This window comes from Solea solea, chromosome 9 (genome assembly GCF_958295425.1).
Source record: "Solea solea chromosome 9, fSolSol10.1, whole genome shotgun sequence".
NCBI lineage: Eukaryota > Metazoa > Chordata > Actinopteri > Pleuronectiformes > Soleidae > Solea > Solea solea.
The window spans coordinates 9,236,832-9,254,309 of NC_081142.1; the positions used below are offsets into that span (position 1 = coordinate 9,236,832).

The window sequence follows — 17,478 nt, forward strand, 5'->3', positions numbered from 1 at the left end:
TTTCATAATGATCTCTGCATTGTTTACTGATAAATTAACAAAAATTACCCTGTTTATCTATCGTAAATCTGTTGCAAATTTTAATGGATTCTTCCTTGTGCCACCCCACGACACAAAACAAAGTCATTGGCAGAGGTAAGATTGATGCAAGTAATATAATTGAAATTAATCAATAAAATGTTATTTATAGCATTTTAAAATAAATAAAGTGCAATTCAAACTGCTTTAAGCAGCTGACAAAACAAAGTATGCATTTAGAGACTAACACAAACCAAACCAAATCAAGCAAAAACAAAAGCAAATCACTGATCCCTTCATTTCCAACGTAGCATTTAAAAGCATAATTTGTAACTTTGCTGTCTCAAAACATTCATATATATTTTACATTTTGCTTATTTAACTTCGTAACAAGATCACTTGTTACAATGTAATTTATGAACAGTTGAAGTTGTTAACTGTTGGATAAAAGGTACCACGGACACTTTGATTTCTTTGACGGCTATGATAGATAAAGGGATTGGAAGATATGTACTGAAAAATATCTAGCAGTCTGATGGATGTGTCTTTTTAGAAGCTGTATTAAGTTTTGATGTAACAAGGACATTAGGTTGCGTTGTCTTACTGTTGGAACCTATAGATCGTCATTCACTACCTGGAACATCAAGGGAATGTTTCTATGTGTTGTTGATCCTCGAGAAGCTTGGATACATGTGGATAGAAATGTAACTTGGATGTACGGCAAGTGGAAATAAATGTGCAAACCCTTCACACAACTCTCTCGCTTTCGTGATTGATGAATTAAAACAGCACCTACGAGTCAGGCCGATTCGAACCTGCTTACAGCTAACGACTATTCAGTGGCTTTGGAATTGAGTGTACTTTCGCCACTACACCGCATTTTTCAATCCTCCAGAAATCCATGACTTTGATCAAGGTAATGATATTTACACATCATTTTTTTTTTTACATATAAAGTAAATGAAGCAGCGTCAGCAGCTTCAGCTGGTTGATCTCTGTGTGATGTCCCGGTAAAGGCCCATCCTGAACATCAACATCTCCTCCAGGTTCTTACGCTGTAAACACTGCTGCATGGACATCAGCTCTGTGTCTTTGGGGAGCGTGAACATGGAGCCACTCAGAACGGCCTGTAGCATCTTCAGAGACGACGAGAACGAGCTTTGCTGATCGGCGCAAACGGGAAACAGGCGAGCGTTCCACAAACTACAGCTGGGCGAGTCACCACAGAAGCTCAGGGCTTCATTCTCCATCCCCCAGTAGGAGCAACATTTTTTCAAGCTGAACCCAAATAGCTTCAGCTTCTCCATGTCGGCAGGACTCTCCACACTGCGCTTCAGGTTGTCATTAATCCCAAAGGCGACAGTTACAAACCCGGTTCTGTCCTGGTGGTTCACACTCAGAGAATGCATAAAGACGGCATCAGGCACTGAAAGCCCTGGGCTGATGCAACAGCTGCTGACAATGGAGCCCCTACCTACAGTCACACCTGCTCCCAGTCTGGAGTACTCCACCACTGATCCAGCTCCCACAGAGCAACTGGGATCAAGAACGCAGTACATAACACAGCAGCCAGGGTTTTCATCCATGTGTATGCTGAAGGCAGACGACAGGAGGCCCAGCTCACTCCTCAGTGCCGTGTCCTCTGTCAGGTGAAAGAGGTATTCTGACGTGGTTCCGACGTGATAAAACTTAGAGTTATTGAGGAGAATGACATTCAGGGGAGTCCCCTGTAGATGATGGAAGATCTTTTGGCGGATTTCAACCAGTCCTCTCTCCTCTTTAGTAACATTAGCGGTGTTGCTGGTGTAGCCTATTGTAGCTTTGGGGCCCAGGGCTTGAAGAAAGTCCCCGTATGCATCTATTTCACAGTGCACAGACCCCAACTCTGTCAGTAGATTAAGAAGCATCTTTGCAGTTTCAAAGTCGGCATAATAGGTGCTGTCTGTGTAGACAAACTCAGCATCAGACTGAGAGGAAGAACCGCTCAGGCTCTTACAAACTGCACCATATTCATGCATTTTGTTGATGCTCGGTTTGTGCAGATAGCGCAAACACAAACTGTTCTCCATATCCAAGTCAGAAGACCTTTGACATGAGTCCAACACAAAGACCCCGTGGGTGGTTCCTATGGACAGTGGTGAGGGGTGAGCCAAAGCTGTAAAACCAGGTCTATCAAAGCTGATATTTTCAACCTCTGCAATGCTGTAGAGCTCTATGTCATCTGCACAGGTCACCAGTACACCAGGCTTCATGTGGGATGGGAAATCCACATACATGGCGAGTTTGAGCTCCAGCATTTGGTAGAGAGGGTCACCCAGTGGCAAGGCGGTGAAGATCTTTCCCAGAGCACTGGCACTGGGCAAACGCTGACTAAACCCGCCTGGAAGAATAAACACAGGAAGGTTTAAGTTGGAAACATCACATACAGTATCTGCAGTAAAATGACTAAGGATTTATAAACAACCATCAACATTGGCAGGAGGCAGCGTCATATTTTCACATAAATCACCTGTGACAAAACATTTGGACATCAAGTCACTAAAGGTTTGTCTTGTCATGTGTTAAAGATTTACTGTTAAATCTAATTTTTAGTGTGCCGCACAGCATTTACAAAATAAGAAGCAGAAAGTGCCTGCGCAGCTGTTGCTCCCTAAAAAACATTCATACCAACTGTTGTGCAGACTTGTTGTTGTTTCTTAAAATGAAAAATGAACAATCATCAATGCCATATAACTGTCTGTGGTAGATGCAGCTAAAGCTTTCATTCATTAAGGAGCCAGAAGCGTAAAATATCTCTTCATTTCCACTGTTATATTTACTCAATACTATTTATCTTTGTAATGAACAATGTGAAAACATTACGAGTGAAACAATATGAATCTCTCTACTACCAGGAAATGTTTTGTTTAACGTCTTTAGAGAGCATAAGAAACATAACTGCCCAACAACAAGAGACACGGGTTTCTGATTACAGAGGTTTTTATGCAATTTTTACATTAATATAATTAAATGCATTGATATGTTGGAGCTAATTTTTTTTATGTATATAAATACTGCATTGTTGTAAATCTGTAGTTGCACGTCTTCAAAGTGGACAGGGGAAAAAATTAAGGAGTTGACGTTCTCCGCTGACTGAATGGAACGAGAGTAAGGACAATGTATTACCACTTGCTTGGCTAAGTGTAAAAAGGAGGATACGTTCCCTTAGGCACTTTCTTTGAAATGTTAGTTAACAAACCTGCATGGATCAGGATGACTCTCATTTTGCCCAGAGCCTTTCCATACATGCTGTCCAGCTGCTGCAGAGCGTACAGAGTGGAGCCTCCATTCCCTTAAAAAAAAAAAATGCATGGTCATAATAATGATAAAAGTGAAAGTATGTCAATAACCCTCTAAAGTAGTAAAAACATGAGGAAGTGCACTACTGACTCTTTATCATCTTCCTCCTTCCTCATGGCAATATTTTCCAAAAATGTAATATTCACTTCCACTGCTTCACGGATGACACGCAGCACTATTTATCCAGCTCACCAAAATCCACACTCCCACCCCTCTCCCTCACCAACTGCTTATCTGAATAAAATCCTGGTTCACCTCTAATTTCCTCAAATGAAACAGTGATAAAACAGAAATCCTCCTTATGGTCACAAAATCCACACTATCCAAAGTTAACAGTTTATTCCCTCACCATTGACAGCTCCTCCGTTTTTTCCTCCCCTCAGGTTAAGAGTCTGGGTGTCATCCTCGAACGCACACTATCATTCCAATCCCACATCAATAATATTGCCTGGTCTGCATATTTTCATCTACACAACATTAATCGACTGCAGCCCTCCCTTACCCCCCCATACCGCTTCAATCCTTGTTTACAGCCTCGGCACCTCATGATTGTCAAAATCTTCCTGTATGCTTGTAAGGCCATCCGAAACCTCGCCCCTCCGTATCTCTCCAACCTCCTCCACATCGCCACCTCAGATCCTCCTCCCTCAGATCCTCCTCCTCCATCCACCTCACTGTTTGAATTGCACTTTATTTACCTCCTCCGCCCGCCTCAGCACCATGAGGAGCAGAGCTTTCAGCCGCTTTACTCCCCATCTCTGGAATTCACTACCACCAGACATGCAGAACTCTGACTCTCTTCCACTCTTCAAATCCAGACTCAAAATTTTCTGTGTCTTCCTGTTGTCTGTTTTTTATTGTTTGTCTCTGTAAAGTGTCCTTGAGTGTTTGAAATGCATTATTATTATTACTGGCTGCCATTCATATGTGACTTCTGAAGCAAAATATAAGGAAAAAATATGAACGATTTAGAATAAATATCTAATTGTGATTGTTTTGACTGAAATTGTGATTGCGATATGAGAGGGAATGGTCATTTTTACATAATTATTCTCATTTTCATTTGAATAACATGTTTAAAATCATTACAGTGTGATATGTGTGCAGATATGTGCGAAACAAACACGTTTTCTTCAGTCTGTAGAATATGATGTGTATAGGTCAGGACAATATTTAATCACACATTTGGGTCTCCTGTGATTTGAAAATTGCAGTGGGCCATACTGCGATTTTCACAAAATTTCGATTAATTTTTCAGCCCTAATTCAGATCCATTCACTAATAATCTCTCAGAATCATTCACCAATTCACTAATAATCTGTCATTCATTCACTCACTCACTCACTCACCTATCTTGGGTCCAGGAGGGTCGGAGAAGACCTCGTAGTGTATTCCCAGTGGAAGTTCTCTTCTGTCCACTTTCCCTCGGAGCTGTACCTCATACGCTTCTCTCTGATTCTCATCGGCAGCGGTCAAAACCACCACGTCCCAAAACTCACCATCACTCTGCACCTTTCGACCTTCAGTCCACAGACAACAGGACAGGTTTTAGAGACACACACACACACACAAACACAGAGAGATACAGCAGGTGAAAACACGACGGACACGAAATAAACACCCACCTCGCAGAGAGTTAAACTTTCTGAGCTTTTCTCTCGTGGCAGTTTGTAGCATCCGTACACCAGGTTGTCTCAAAGTATCGCTTCCTGTGTCCATTGAATATCATTTATTCAGCGATATCAAACAAAATAGTTCAAACTCCTTCCTCGCACCGTCCTACTTCCGGGTACTGTCACGTGGTTTGGGTCAGTCGTGTTTACAGCGTAGGCGGAGCCATTGCATGTGAAAGTTGTTTTTCTTTCTTTTTTAAGTTAAATACATTAATTAATAAATGACAAAGACACATTAAAAAGATAAAATACCTCCCAGACGAAGACCAACCACTGTCGTACTGCTATGGGTAAACAAGTTCCAGTTCCAGTGAAATGCTGCCCCCAGGGCACAGGTCTGGTCTTTTACCACCTCTAACCACACTTAATATTCAGTAAATGTCCGTTAAGTCAAAGCTCCATCAGGAGTGGAACACTCAGGAGGAGGACTGACTGCCATCAGGTGGCAGCTTGCCTTCCAGAGGCAACATGTTTATGCAGAGCAATGCAACCTGGCAAGGAGCGCACTGAGCTGCAGGCCAAACCACACAAGACACTTCTACCACGACCATTTAGATTTATTTTACAGGATTATTCACTAGCACATGTCTGAAAGTATGTCATTGCTTTACTTGAAAGTCCACACAGTGCTGAAACAGAATTTGTTTTTTTAATGCAGATCATGTTACAGATTACACTCTTGTTCTTGTTTTGCTGTCTGGAGGAAACAGTTGAGAGCATAACAGGATGATCACAGAGAAAACACAATACGTGGAAAACCAGCAGAGCTACCAACTGTTTTTAGCCTCGAAGCTTAGTTACACAGCTTAGTTCTCTGGCAGCTTTGTGCATCTATTGCAACACAAGAATCAGTTGGATATACAGTTAGTGCAAGCTGTGTTTGTACCTCTTTTCAGTCATAAAAACCGGTTAAGGAATGGTAAGAATGCAGGGGGACGGAGGTGAACACAACAAACCACTCAAATGAGCACAATCCACTGGTCTAATGTGTTTATTGTTCCAGTTAAATCAATAAGAGTCGTTATGTGAGAGACTTGGCCACTGAATGTCCACATATAATAAAATACATGCAAGTATTCACCTTTAAATTATTTATTGTTTAGAAAATAAAGTTGAGATTTTACATTAAATATACTGTACATCTTAAATTATGTTTTTAAGTCAAATCAGACAGGTTGAAAGCTTTAATCATTGAGGTAGAAAATAATCTAAAACAAAATCAAATATCTTTATAAATTTATGGGCAAGTTTCATCCCTATGTGACAAGTCTGCCCTATTACAATAGATTAGTGTTAAAAACTTAAGATATACCACGTGTGATAGACTGACCCATCCAGTATTATTGCACAAAAGTTTTTATCATAATATACTGACTCAAAACAAAAAAATTCATTGCCAATATGTTTATAATCTGAGTGAACACAGCTGCACTTAACTGCAGTTTTTTTTTGTTTTTTTTTAAACAAGAAACAAAAAAAACACAGTACCCCAACAAGTGAGGTCTAATAGGCTCTTCTTGATATACAAACCCCCTTTTTTTTTCTTTTTTTTTTAAAGTTGGGGTGTTTTCTCAAAATAAACTACAACTACAGTATGTAATAATCGCTTGAACCTTGATTCAACAGATACGTTATTGGATTTTGCTACTACTGTATATAAAAAAAATCTAATATGACACTGAAACACAATGAAGAAAAACATGTTCCACAATGAGCAAGTTGACAGATAATAAGTAAGGACGGGGGGAATGAAAATTGATTATAAAAGCAGCATCGACCAAAGCAAGAGCAAACATGGAACAATTGCCAGTTCAAAGTCAAAGTGCAAGATTGATTAAGGTCAATTAAACAATATTTTACCATCTACAGTTTATAATAAATATCATAAAATACAGATAGTTGGGGGAAAATCTCTGTGGATAAAGCCCAAGGGCAGAAACCACTGCTGAATGTGCATGAACATCAAGCCCTCAGGTGGGTTTATATGAGAAACCGTCATGCTACAGTGATGGACAGTGAGCAAAATCATTGTCATGGAAAACATTAGGAGTCTAAGATTCAGTTTGTTTTTGAGAGAAACAGATGTTCAATTCAAAGATGAAAAAGACCATCAAGACAGTTATCAATCAAAGGTACAAAAGCCAGCATGTGTGATGGTTTGGGGTAACATCAGTGTCCATGACATGGGTGACATGGGTGATTCTGCATATTTGTGAAGGTACCATATGATTCAAGATGACGTCTCCATGTTTATTTCAGCAGTTATATCACAGTACAGATGCAGGCAGGCTGTCCTTGTTGGCCTCCAAAAAGTGGCTGCAGGCAGAAAAAGCACTGGAAAAGCTGGATGAGAGGCCCGCGATGTCTGTGGAGATGTAAGGGAGGACACCAGGTGTGGCCTGGTTGTAGTAGGTGATCTGAAAGAAAACAAAGGTCACTTATGGTTCATCCAACCTTCACATCCGCCTTTTGTGTATGTAATGTCTCATTCAGTTCAGAAAACAACATCGCTATACCACCAGTAATGCAGTTAAAGGACATTTTATATGACCATAAGCAACATATCCCTCAACAAACAGTCAAATGTCACTAGTATATATATCAGTATGTCTTAACTTATGAGTCTTGTAGAGTCACTGTCATCATCAACAACATCAGCGGTTTGTGTATGTAAGAAACTCTTGTAGCTGTGTTGCTTTCCATTGTAACATAAGCGAATAGCAAGAAGCGTGCATGCCAGACTGAGTGACCCTGTCATTTGGCCAACCTTGGTGACAGAACTGGACTCTTCCCAGATTGTGAAGCCTGCACACAGCACCTCTCCACGGGTATAGTCAACAGTGGGAGGGTGAGTGGGCATGGTGACAGAACGCAGAGCGATCAAATATGGGTCTCTGAGAGGGAAAGAAATGTGGGAAAGCATCACAAGGCTATAAAAAACAGGTGGAATGCAATAACACTCTAGCATATTTATATATGAGGTGGACTGTAAATGACGAACAAACTTTCCAAATGTTTATGATACAATATTTTGGCATGGCTCACCTGGCATCAAATGGTTTCCTCCTGGACGCCAGTAAGATAAAGTCCTTGCCTTTGGCCCCTTTACCAACAGAGGGTGTAGCGACTCGATACAAGGTGTCATCCTCATCTGCCTGATGGATCACCTCACACTCGCTGTAAAGTAATATAATAATTATAATAATGAGCATCGCCAATAAACTTTACGTCCCACACTCGTCACAAACACTTCAGACAAGTGCATAAAATGAACACGGTATGTGACTTTACCGTTGTGTTGTACTACTGCTGTAATCATGATATCTACTGGTGCCCAAGCATTTAAAATATTATTATATTACATTTAAGAATAGACACATAAATAATGACATATACTTATTTCACTTACAAAAATTCTCTAATTTTGTATTTCAAATGTAACTATTCATTATTCACTTTCAGTTCAATGTCATGCCGCCATCATCATCTGTGAGCAACTATCTCTAAATGCACATTAGTCTCTGTTGTGTATTTTGATCTAAACTGTTTTAATCACATTCAGGATGTAATTTAAAAAAACAGCAACTCCATAGATCTAATTTCAGGAAAAATGACAAGGAATTACATGATTAATATTGTCAAATAAATCTTCGCTTTAAGGATTAAGATTTGCCCTGGAGACTTATTGCATCAGAGTACATTCTGCTGCAGCATAAGTTTCTCTGCATCAGACGATGTAAAAAAAAAAAGAGTTACTGACTCGTAATGTGGGTCCCACTCTTTTCTCCTCCTGAGGTCTGACAGTAGGTGGAACGTCTGCTCTGCTGCGACATTGACATGCATCTCCACCTTGAAGCACAGCGTGTGGTTTTCCTCTAGTGTATAGAGTCTGACCTATGAGCGATAATGCGCAACCACAAAAAAACAGTTTGGGTTAGTGTCTAAATGTAGATTTGTGGCAGGAATTAAATGTGCTTGTGTCAAGTTTGCTGTCAAAACTATACAACACATTAATTGCTGGTTGCAGACGTATTGACAGTGGCTTTATTTAGGTCTCAACTTCCAACTTTCATGAGCCTTTTTTGTGTACAACCACTGTGACGATGCATTTTCTAGTCAGAGTTCCTGGTTGAATCTGAGCAGCTGTAACTATTTAACAAGCCATATCCTGGACAGTAACATAAACAACACTGACCTTATTTTTCTCACACGTTAATACCCAGTTGCTTCTGGTGTCCATTAGTTTCAGTGCTGATACGTTGTTGTAGCTTAAGTATATCTGTTAAAAATAAAAAAGAACTGTTGGATATAATAGACTTAAATAGAGTCCATGTCTGGTTATCTTTATATGGCGTGTTTCCAGAAATTACAATACCTGGTTACTTGGATCCCAGGGTACAGACAAAGGAACTTCAGTTTGCTTGCAGGAGATAATGTATTTCCTGTAAACATGAAGGGCAGCGATGACAATCAGTGGGATCCCAGTGAAAACATAAAGACCAACCATCAGGGCCATTATTAACCTTTTCTTTCTAGCTGGCAGCTGCAGTATGATCCTACACATTTGAGTATCAAATAGTGGAATAATGGTTATACGGGAGGCTCAGTGTTTTACAGTCAAACAATGAACTTAATATGCTTGACAGACTCTGCACCAAAGTCTGCTCAGCTGTGATACGCTGCTCTGCCAAGTCATGTGCTGCTGCAGAGCAGTGTAAACAATGGATTCTGTCACACAACACTGGACACACTCAGCACTGATGACACTGTTTATATTGATTCACTTGCATTATACAACATCATTTATCACGATCGTCTTAGTTGAAAATGTTTATCCGTGCATTTTTGTAATGTTTTTGGTGTTTGCTTATGCAGACAATGTTGCTTTGTGATGCAGTATTATAGGAACTATTTCTTCAATGACATGTGACCCAGTTTCATTCAAACCACATTTTTTACACAAATAAGTTTACTTTGTAAAAAAAATAACCTTCTTTTAAGACATAAAAATTTTTGCATTTAAAGCTTAAAGCTTTAAAGTATGAAAAGGTTGCCAGGGCAGGCTATGCTGCAACCGGTACCTCCCATCCCCTTTATCCATGCTCCGCCCTCAAAACACACAGAAAACATACTGTACTGTTTAGGCCGAGTGAGAGATTAATATTACATATAAAGCATTGCACAGGTAGATCAGTGATTGCACCCATACAAAGCTAAACTCCTGTTTCTGAAACCTCGATATTCACAATTTGGCTGCCACCATGTTCACGTTTTGCCAACAACCACTGTCCACTTATATGTACAGTGATAGTCTAGTTTCCTCTAAACTGAAACATAGCTTACAAATTGACATCATATCCTATTGAAGACCCGAAAATAGAGAATAGGAAACATGTTTACTGACGTTATAAACCAAGAGTGAAGTATGCTAATTATCCAATAGACTTCTGTTCAAGCAGTGTTGTTTTTGTAACCAGCAGAGTTGCCTCCTGGTGGCTATTGAATATATTCTTACATCCTATGACATCAAAATGGTGAAAGAAAAGACTTGTATTCATTATTGGTCCAAACAAAAGGATTGATCATGTTTAGTACAGTACCGTGAGGACAAACCATTCAGATAAAAAGTGTTTTAGAAACCAAATACATACTTTAGCCAAAGACTACACAGACTACAAAAATTTTTTAAAACTTCTGATACATCAATCTTGCTCTACCAATAACAAAACATGGCTTGAACGGATATACTTACCTATCAAGGCGAATCTTCTTTCTTGCGACGGATTCTTGATAGCGTCTTTTTCCATCCTGTCAATCATGTGAGAGGATATTACTGGAGTCGGAAATCAAGGATGCTCATTATGTGACCTTTGTCGCTGTATTATTTGGTTAAGGGGCAGCAATGAGACACTTGGACAACTCACCACAGGCTCAGGTCGGATTCGTGGCAGTGTGCGTGGTTTACCATCACTGTCCAGCACCTCAAAGGTCATAAAAGCACTGTTTATATGACGCAGAGGTTCCCCACCCTGGTAGGCCTCAGCACACACTCCCACCTCCATGCTAGAGCATATCACATATGTGGGCAAATGAGTTGTCAACACAGCGTTGCATACAACAAAGCCACACTATATATTATATAGCTCAGTTGTAAACATTCAGATGAGTTTAGTTAGTTATCTTATACTGTCACTGTCTGAATACTCACCTGTCCTTGAAGGCATTGTTAACAATGGCTTTCAGAACCAGTCGGTCACCAATGTGAGACGGTCCGCGGAAATGGAACATATCAATGGTCCTCAAGGTTGGGTGTGCGTTACACAAGCGACTAGATCAAAATATAAATAAGTTACAGCAGAATAACCTTGGCACGGGACCTATTAATGTCTCTGCGGTGGTTTACTGGCAAGACACAAGGAAAATTAACTAGTCACACACATAATAACACCTCTTCATTATGTAAGTGGTGAAATATAGCATGTTCCTTTGTGAGCTTCGAAGGAGCTGGAAGGTAGATTTTCATACCAGAAGGGAACTGCTTGCTGAGGGTTAGTTGAGAAAACCACTAGCTGGACTAGTGGTTTTCTCAACTAACCCTCAGCAAGCAGTTCCCTTTAAAGGTCTATTGTGTAAGAATTAGTGACATCTAATGGTGAGACTGTAGAGTGCAACAAACAGAGGACTCCTTTGCTCAACCCTGGCTTTCCCAAACGCGTCAGTGGACTACACCGGTCTTTGCATACCAGAAACTCTAGAACTCTCTCTAATCTTCCACGCTCTGCCATTACCTCATTTTGCTTGGTTGGTTTATGCATCAGGTTAAATAAAGGTCAAATCATTTGTATTTCCAAGTAATGATACTCTTATGGTGCTTTTCCACTACACAGTTCCAGCATGACTCGGCATGGCTCCACTCTACTTGGCTTGGTATCATTTTCCATGACTATAATACCTCCTCAACGTGAGCTGAGTCATCATAGCATGGCTGCATGAAACTGCCCGTATGACGTTTTATGCGCAACACACACAAACTAGTGACTAGTTAAGCAGTTGTTTTCAGTGTACTGAATCATTAGAATCAGTTATTGAAAGGATTCGTTGACAGAATTGTTCAGTACTTCCTGCATGACACAGTCACTGAACTGAAATATGATGGAAGGGGTCGCTGGGTTAACTGTTGAGATTTTAGAAATGTCTTTGCTAAACGTTGGAGTCTTTTTAACTGATCTACATTTCGGCACTGGAAAAGTCATTCCTGTGTCAACATCCGACACAGGAATCAAACTGACACTCGGCAGTCTATTGACGTCACATTTAGTATCGGCTCAGCTCGCTTGGAAACTCGCCAGGTACTATCGTTAATGGAAAAGCAAAAGAAAAAAAACATAGAGTTGAGCCGTGCTGGTACTGTGCAGTGGAAAGACGCCATTATACAGTTATACTATGACCCATTTTTGTCAATAAATCCTCTTAATTATTACATTAAACACCAGTGAAGTTAGATTGATTCATTTTTTTTATTTCAGTTTTATAAATGTTTGGTGTGTACCTTGCTGCAATCGTAGCCACGTTCTCCATCCAGGCCATAATCTGGCCCCCAAAGGTGCTAACCTGGTGATTTGCATGTGGAGGCAACACCAGCTCTACACTTTCCACTCGTGTCCTCTCCGCTGCCACAGCGCCCTGATACTCCTGACATTCTCCTAGTGGGAGAACAAAACCAAGCAGCTATTTAAATGGTGCAGGCATATGGCCAAGTGCTGTGCTATAAACCCTTGTACACTCGGTCTGTACCCAATTGAGCTGTGCTGCTGCTCAGTAGATCTGTAATGATCTCAGCATGGATGAGCCTCATCCTCCTTCTCTCCGCTGCCAGGCTGTACTCCATCTGCTCCATTTGTGAGTGAGGAGACACTTGCTTCAGCTGCACCTGTGAAAACAACACACACAGTTTCAGGGGTGACTGTGAACAAATATTTAAAAGTTGCACTTATCTCCGTGTGCTGTGTCTTTTTGTCTCTTACCTTTCCAGCTTCAGTTCGTCTGGCAACAAAGGTTGCGAAGGCTTGGCAAACCTTCCACTGCCTGGCAGTGTAAAGGTCTTCACAATTCACTTGTATGCCCACCTGAGGAGAAAAGATTCACTTCATTATATTAAAAAAAGAAATTCCACATATAATCACTGTCCTGAAGTCGCCCACCAACCTCCATACTGGACGTGAAGGCTCTGTTGACCTTTGCTATGATGTTGACAACCTTTCCCAACCTACAGCAGACAGACAGACACCTTACTATCAAACACAATCTGAGACATTAAGTTCACTCATCAGTGTTTTTACTGCCTATGAGTGAAGATAATTTCAAGAAAAAAACATTTGACATAAAGTAGCTACTGTATATAGCCGCTGTCATTATGTAAAAGTACAGGATCTATGTTTAAGAATTTGTCAAATCTAATGGTGGGACTGCAGACCGTAATAAATAGTTGACTCTTTTCTTTCCCAAGTGTGTCGAGGAACTACAGTGGCCTTAGCATACCAGAGAGGATGCTGGTCTATATTTACATTGTAAGCTTCGGCTGCTTTGGAAACATGGCAGTGCAAGATGACGATCTCTGTGCAGCAGGGCACTAAGGCATTTTTGTTTTAAAGAAATTATACACTCAAACAATCATTCTTATGAGTAGTATATACAAGTTCTGCCAATAAACATGTCCTAATGTTACAAACTGGACCTTTAACACCCAGGTGTTTTGTTTTTTTACAGAATTTTGCTCACTCGAAGGTCAGTATTTGTATCCCTTTGTATCCGAGGACTTCACGTGACCCCATTTGTCCTCCCCCATAGACAGTGTTTAAAATGCTTTCCGTCTCAGCAGCACTGAGGTAAGCACCTTACCCAATTGTGTGTTCAAAGTGGATGTCGTCAACAGAGGCAGTGATACAGGAACAACCTGCATGTCTCTCAGCTGGGAGCGGAGAGATTATACAAATATTTAGTGCAGCAGAAAGCATCAGCGGGTCCGAAAGCTTTTGATCTGTCAATGTGTGCTGATATGGTTATGAAGTCACACTAAATAGCGGTAATACCCTTTACAATGCACACAACTGCAGCAGACTGCCTTAACGTCTTATCATTTTTTCATGCTCTGTAAATTATCAACATTGCAAAACTGCTTAGGTGTGAAAAGTGAAGCTTTGAAACAAATTAAAAAGGGACTTATTATAGCAATTATTTGAACACAATAAATTTCAAAGAGAGCGTCAATTATATCATTTACAAATGAAGTGCCTATTCCCAACCCTTAATCTTAACCCTTAAGATCCTTCAGATGTTGCATGTCCTCACATTAGTGATCCTGAGACAAACAGTTTCCTCGCAAGAAAGACACACACAGTTGTGAAGATATTGTGGATATATCATGCTTTTTACGGTGACCCTGCCTTGCTTACGCCACTTTTTAAAGGTCACACAACATGTACAGGAGTGAATATACAGTGAAATGTAGCAGGGGAAAAAGTTGTATATGTTGAATATGAGCAAGGTATGAGGCTATGCAGGCTTAAAAATCAGATTTCAATTCATACTCCACACTTGAGAAACTGAGATGTTCCTACCAGATAAACACGCTGTGGAATCCATCCACTTCAGAAGCTGCCCGACACTCAGCTCCCCACAGTGATTGGCGTGGCAGGGCAGCACAATCTGACTCATCTTTACTTCAGTGGGGTTTCTGTACACTTCCCCACTTTCCTCAATGATCAGAGGGTCCAGCAGTGTGTCGACATCTTCCCCCTCAGACATCATGTCTCACAGGTGCACAGACACAGAAAGGTGAGTTACAGCCAAACCATGACGGTGTCCATTTAAATTAACTATAACAACGTTTATAGGAGCCTGCATTACCTGCAAAGTGAATGGCAAGAACTTCACAGAAGTTATTGTTGTTGCCTGTTGCTTTCAAAATCCAAGAAGAAAACAGCGTTCCCAGTCATCGACAAGTCACTGAAATATCAACATGTCCAAACTGAAACCAGATTTTTGGAATTAAGCTCCAGACCAGCACTTATAAAATCTATTTAAGCCTGTTTATACAATCAGTGTTCACCTAATAAATGAAACTAATGTATATATGTAAAAACATCAATGTAATACAAAACAATGTTAGTCATGTTTGTCCACATCTTGTATCATGATGTGATAATGTGCAAAGAAAAAGACAAATAACAACAACAACAACAGATTAAGGGCAAAACTTATTTGATCTAATACTTACATATCAAACTATGTCAGTGTCAGTTCATGCTGTCACCTGATTTACCTGATTTATTTTGTGCCACATGAATCAGTACTGTCATGTCCATTAACAAATGAGGTTTACATGGAAATTACAATATAATATTGGTTGAGACTGAAACAGAGCAGAGGAAATAACACTTTTTTTTCTTGTTGTTTTGTTTTGTGTAATTCAATGTTACTGTTAAAGTGCTTTATATATATATATATATATATAGAAATGGTTTGGATTGGACAGTACAATTCAAAATGTGTAGCACTGATTAACTAAGATAGATAAACATACTGATTTTGATGGAAACAAGTTAATACAATTTGTGCACAATTATTCTACTTTTCTGTTATTTGGTAACTTGGTAACATTGAAACTAAAGTCCAGTGGTGTTATTCATCATTTCTAAGGTTATTTCATGATTAAATCCATTCATTTTCTCTCATGGAAAAAGCCTCCTCAGTGCCAGGACTGGGTCACCTGTCGTTCCTATGATCGAGGACCGGCACTGCACCAGTGACCTTTAAAATCACTTCAACAGAAACGACACTTTCACCACGCACTCTTGCTGCAACTTGCACAGAAATAAAAGTATCAGGCGACCATGCTGTCGCGTTACCTGAGTGACCCTGTTGTTTATTTCACAACAACACACTGTCACGAGTAAATACACAGTGAAACAACAGCAACAACAAGTTCAAAAATACTTACACAAGTTGGGAGTTTGTGCTGCAGATGAAGTCGAGACAAACACCTGCGTTGCCCAAAACATATAATTAGCACTCGGTTGAAAGAGCAGAAAAAAAATCTTGTTATTTCAACACAACTTCATAATAAACACACACAAAGCGGCTTTACTAAAGACTTTCACCACTGTCACAGGAGGAGGAGGGGGCGTAACTCAGTACTGGCCCCCTTTTTAAGGTGGAACTGCAGTTACAGATTTAAGTCTATGCGCCGTTTTATCTGGCATGCAGGGCCGACCCTGGCTAAATTGGGGCCCTAGGCAGAATTTTAAATTGCCCCCCTCCCATACACACACACACACACAATTTACAAAATCACAACATAACAAAATGCCATTTAAAAAGACAATGTAGAAAAAGTATGAAACTTTAAGAAGAGTCAAATGAAAATAACTTCAACCTGAAACGAACCTGAAGTAAATAAAATAAATCTGAAATATATAATGGTTTATACTTTTATTTCAACAACACTGGCTTGGCGGCCTTTCGTGCGTCTCATATTGTGCAGCGCCCAATTTGCTCTACCCTGAGGCCCTATTTACCATGAAAACGGTTAAATGGTTTGTATTTATATAGCGCTTTTCTAGACTTGATGACCACTCAAAGCTACTTTACACTACAGTTTTGCCATTCACCCATTCACTCACACTCATACAGCGCATCTATGTACAGCACATTTTCTATCACTCATCTTTCATACTCAGCAGTTGCTCAAGGACACATCAAACCTACCACTGAGCTACCGTCACCCCTAGCACAGTGCGTGTTCTGTGTTTAGGGAGGGGCAGTCCTGCCAGCATGCGCTCAAATACATGAAAAAAATACTACCAATCTTAAACTTCTTGATTTGGTTTCACTTTGTTTGGCACTTTTTTCTCATTCATCAAATCAGTGATTCCCAAACTGAGGTATTGTACCCTCAAGGGTGACAAAGTGACATTGGAGGTGTGCAACTTTCAAATTAGCAAATTTGAAACTGGCATATTTATTTTTTACATTGCCACAATACAGACAGACAGGCAGACACGTAAGTGTGTGAGAGCAGGGCGTACATGGCTATTCAAAATGTTAGCTAAGCCCTCCATCGTTTCTTTAATAAGCAATTAAACAGTGATGTTCTCTCAACACACACACAGAATACTGGGGACTGCAACAATTAATTGACATATCTTTTATTTGATCACTGAATTAATTGCCGTTAATTCAGTGACATTAATCGATATTAATGTTGATAATCGATTGAATGATTTTTAAGCATGTTAAATGTGAATATGTTCTGATGTATTTCCCCATCTCTGACAAAGAAACCTGAAAAAAAAATATTATGTTTCACCATTTGTCAGAACACAACAAAAATCAACAAATAAATGCAATTTACAACCTTAATTTTTCGATGGAAGGATGTTTTTTTTTG

At 39.9% G+C, this 17,478-nt stretch overlaps 2 protein-coding genes across 5 annotated transcripts; both read right to left on the bottom strand.

The window, feature by feature from the left end:
- Positions 1-930: 930 nt before the first annotated feature.
- Positions 931-5,167, bottom strand: fpgt (fucose-1-phosphate guanylyltransferase). The gene is made up of 4 exons (XM_058638451.1): positions 4,983-5,167; positions 4,707-4,877; positions 3,257-3,349; positions 931-2,398 (listed from the first exon to the last, which is right to left on the bottom strand). The coding sequence occupies exons 1-4, from the start codon at positions 5,074-5,076 to the stop codon at positions 999-1,001; spliced, it is 1,758 nt and encodes a 585-aa protein (XP_058494434.1). The 5' UTR covers positions 5,077-5,167; the 3' UTR covers positions 931-998.
- Positions 5,168-5,659: 492 nt separating this feature from the next.
- On the bottom strand, positions 5,660-16,191 carry acot11b (acyl-CoA thioesterase 11b). Of its 4 annotated transcripts, none has more exons than XM_058639406.1 (18): positions 16,162-16,179; positions 16,030-16,072; positions 14,937-15,035; positions 14,648-14,839; positions 13,929-13,998; positions 13,236-13,296; positions 13,055-13,156; positions 12,825-12,960; positions 12,580-12,733; positions 11,239-11,358; positions 10,955-11,093; positions 10,783-10,838; positions 9,406-9,472; positions 9,226-9,309; positions 8,791-8,924; positions 8,076-8,207; positions 7,798-7,924; positions 5,660-7,447 (listed from the first exon to the last, which is right to left on the bottom strand). In XM_058639406.1, exons 4-18 carry the CDS (start codon positions 14,835-14,837, stop codon positions 7,298-7,300), a joined length of 1,722 nt encoding a protein of 573 aa, XP_058495389.1. In that variant the 5' UTR covers positions 14,838-14,839; positions 14,937-15,035; positions 16,030-16,072; positions 16,162-16,179; the 3' UTR covers positions 5,660-7,297. The 4 variants fall into 4 exon arrangements, with proteins under 4 accessions (XP_058495389.1, XP_058495390.1, XP_058495387.1 ...); XM_058639407.1 differs by having other exon boundaries at positions 14,937-15,057; positions 16,162-16,177; XM_058639404.1 differs by having other exon boundaries at positions 16,030-16,191.
- Positions 16,192-17,478: the final 1,287 nt, after the last annotated feature.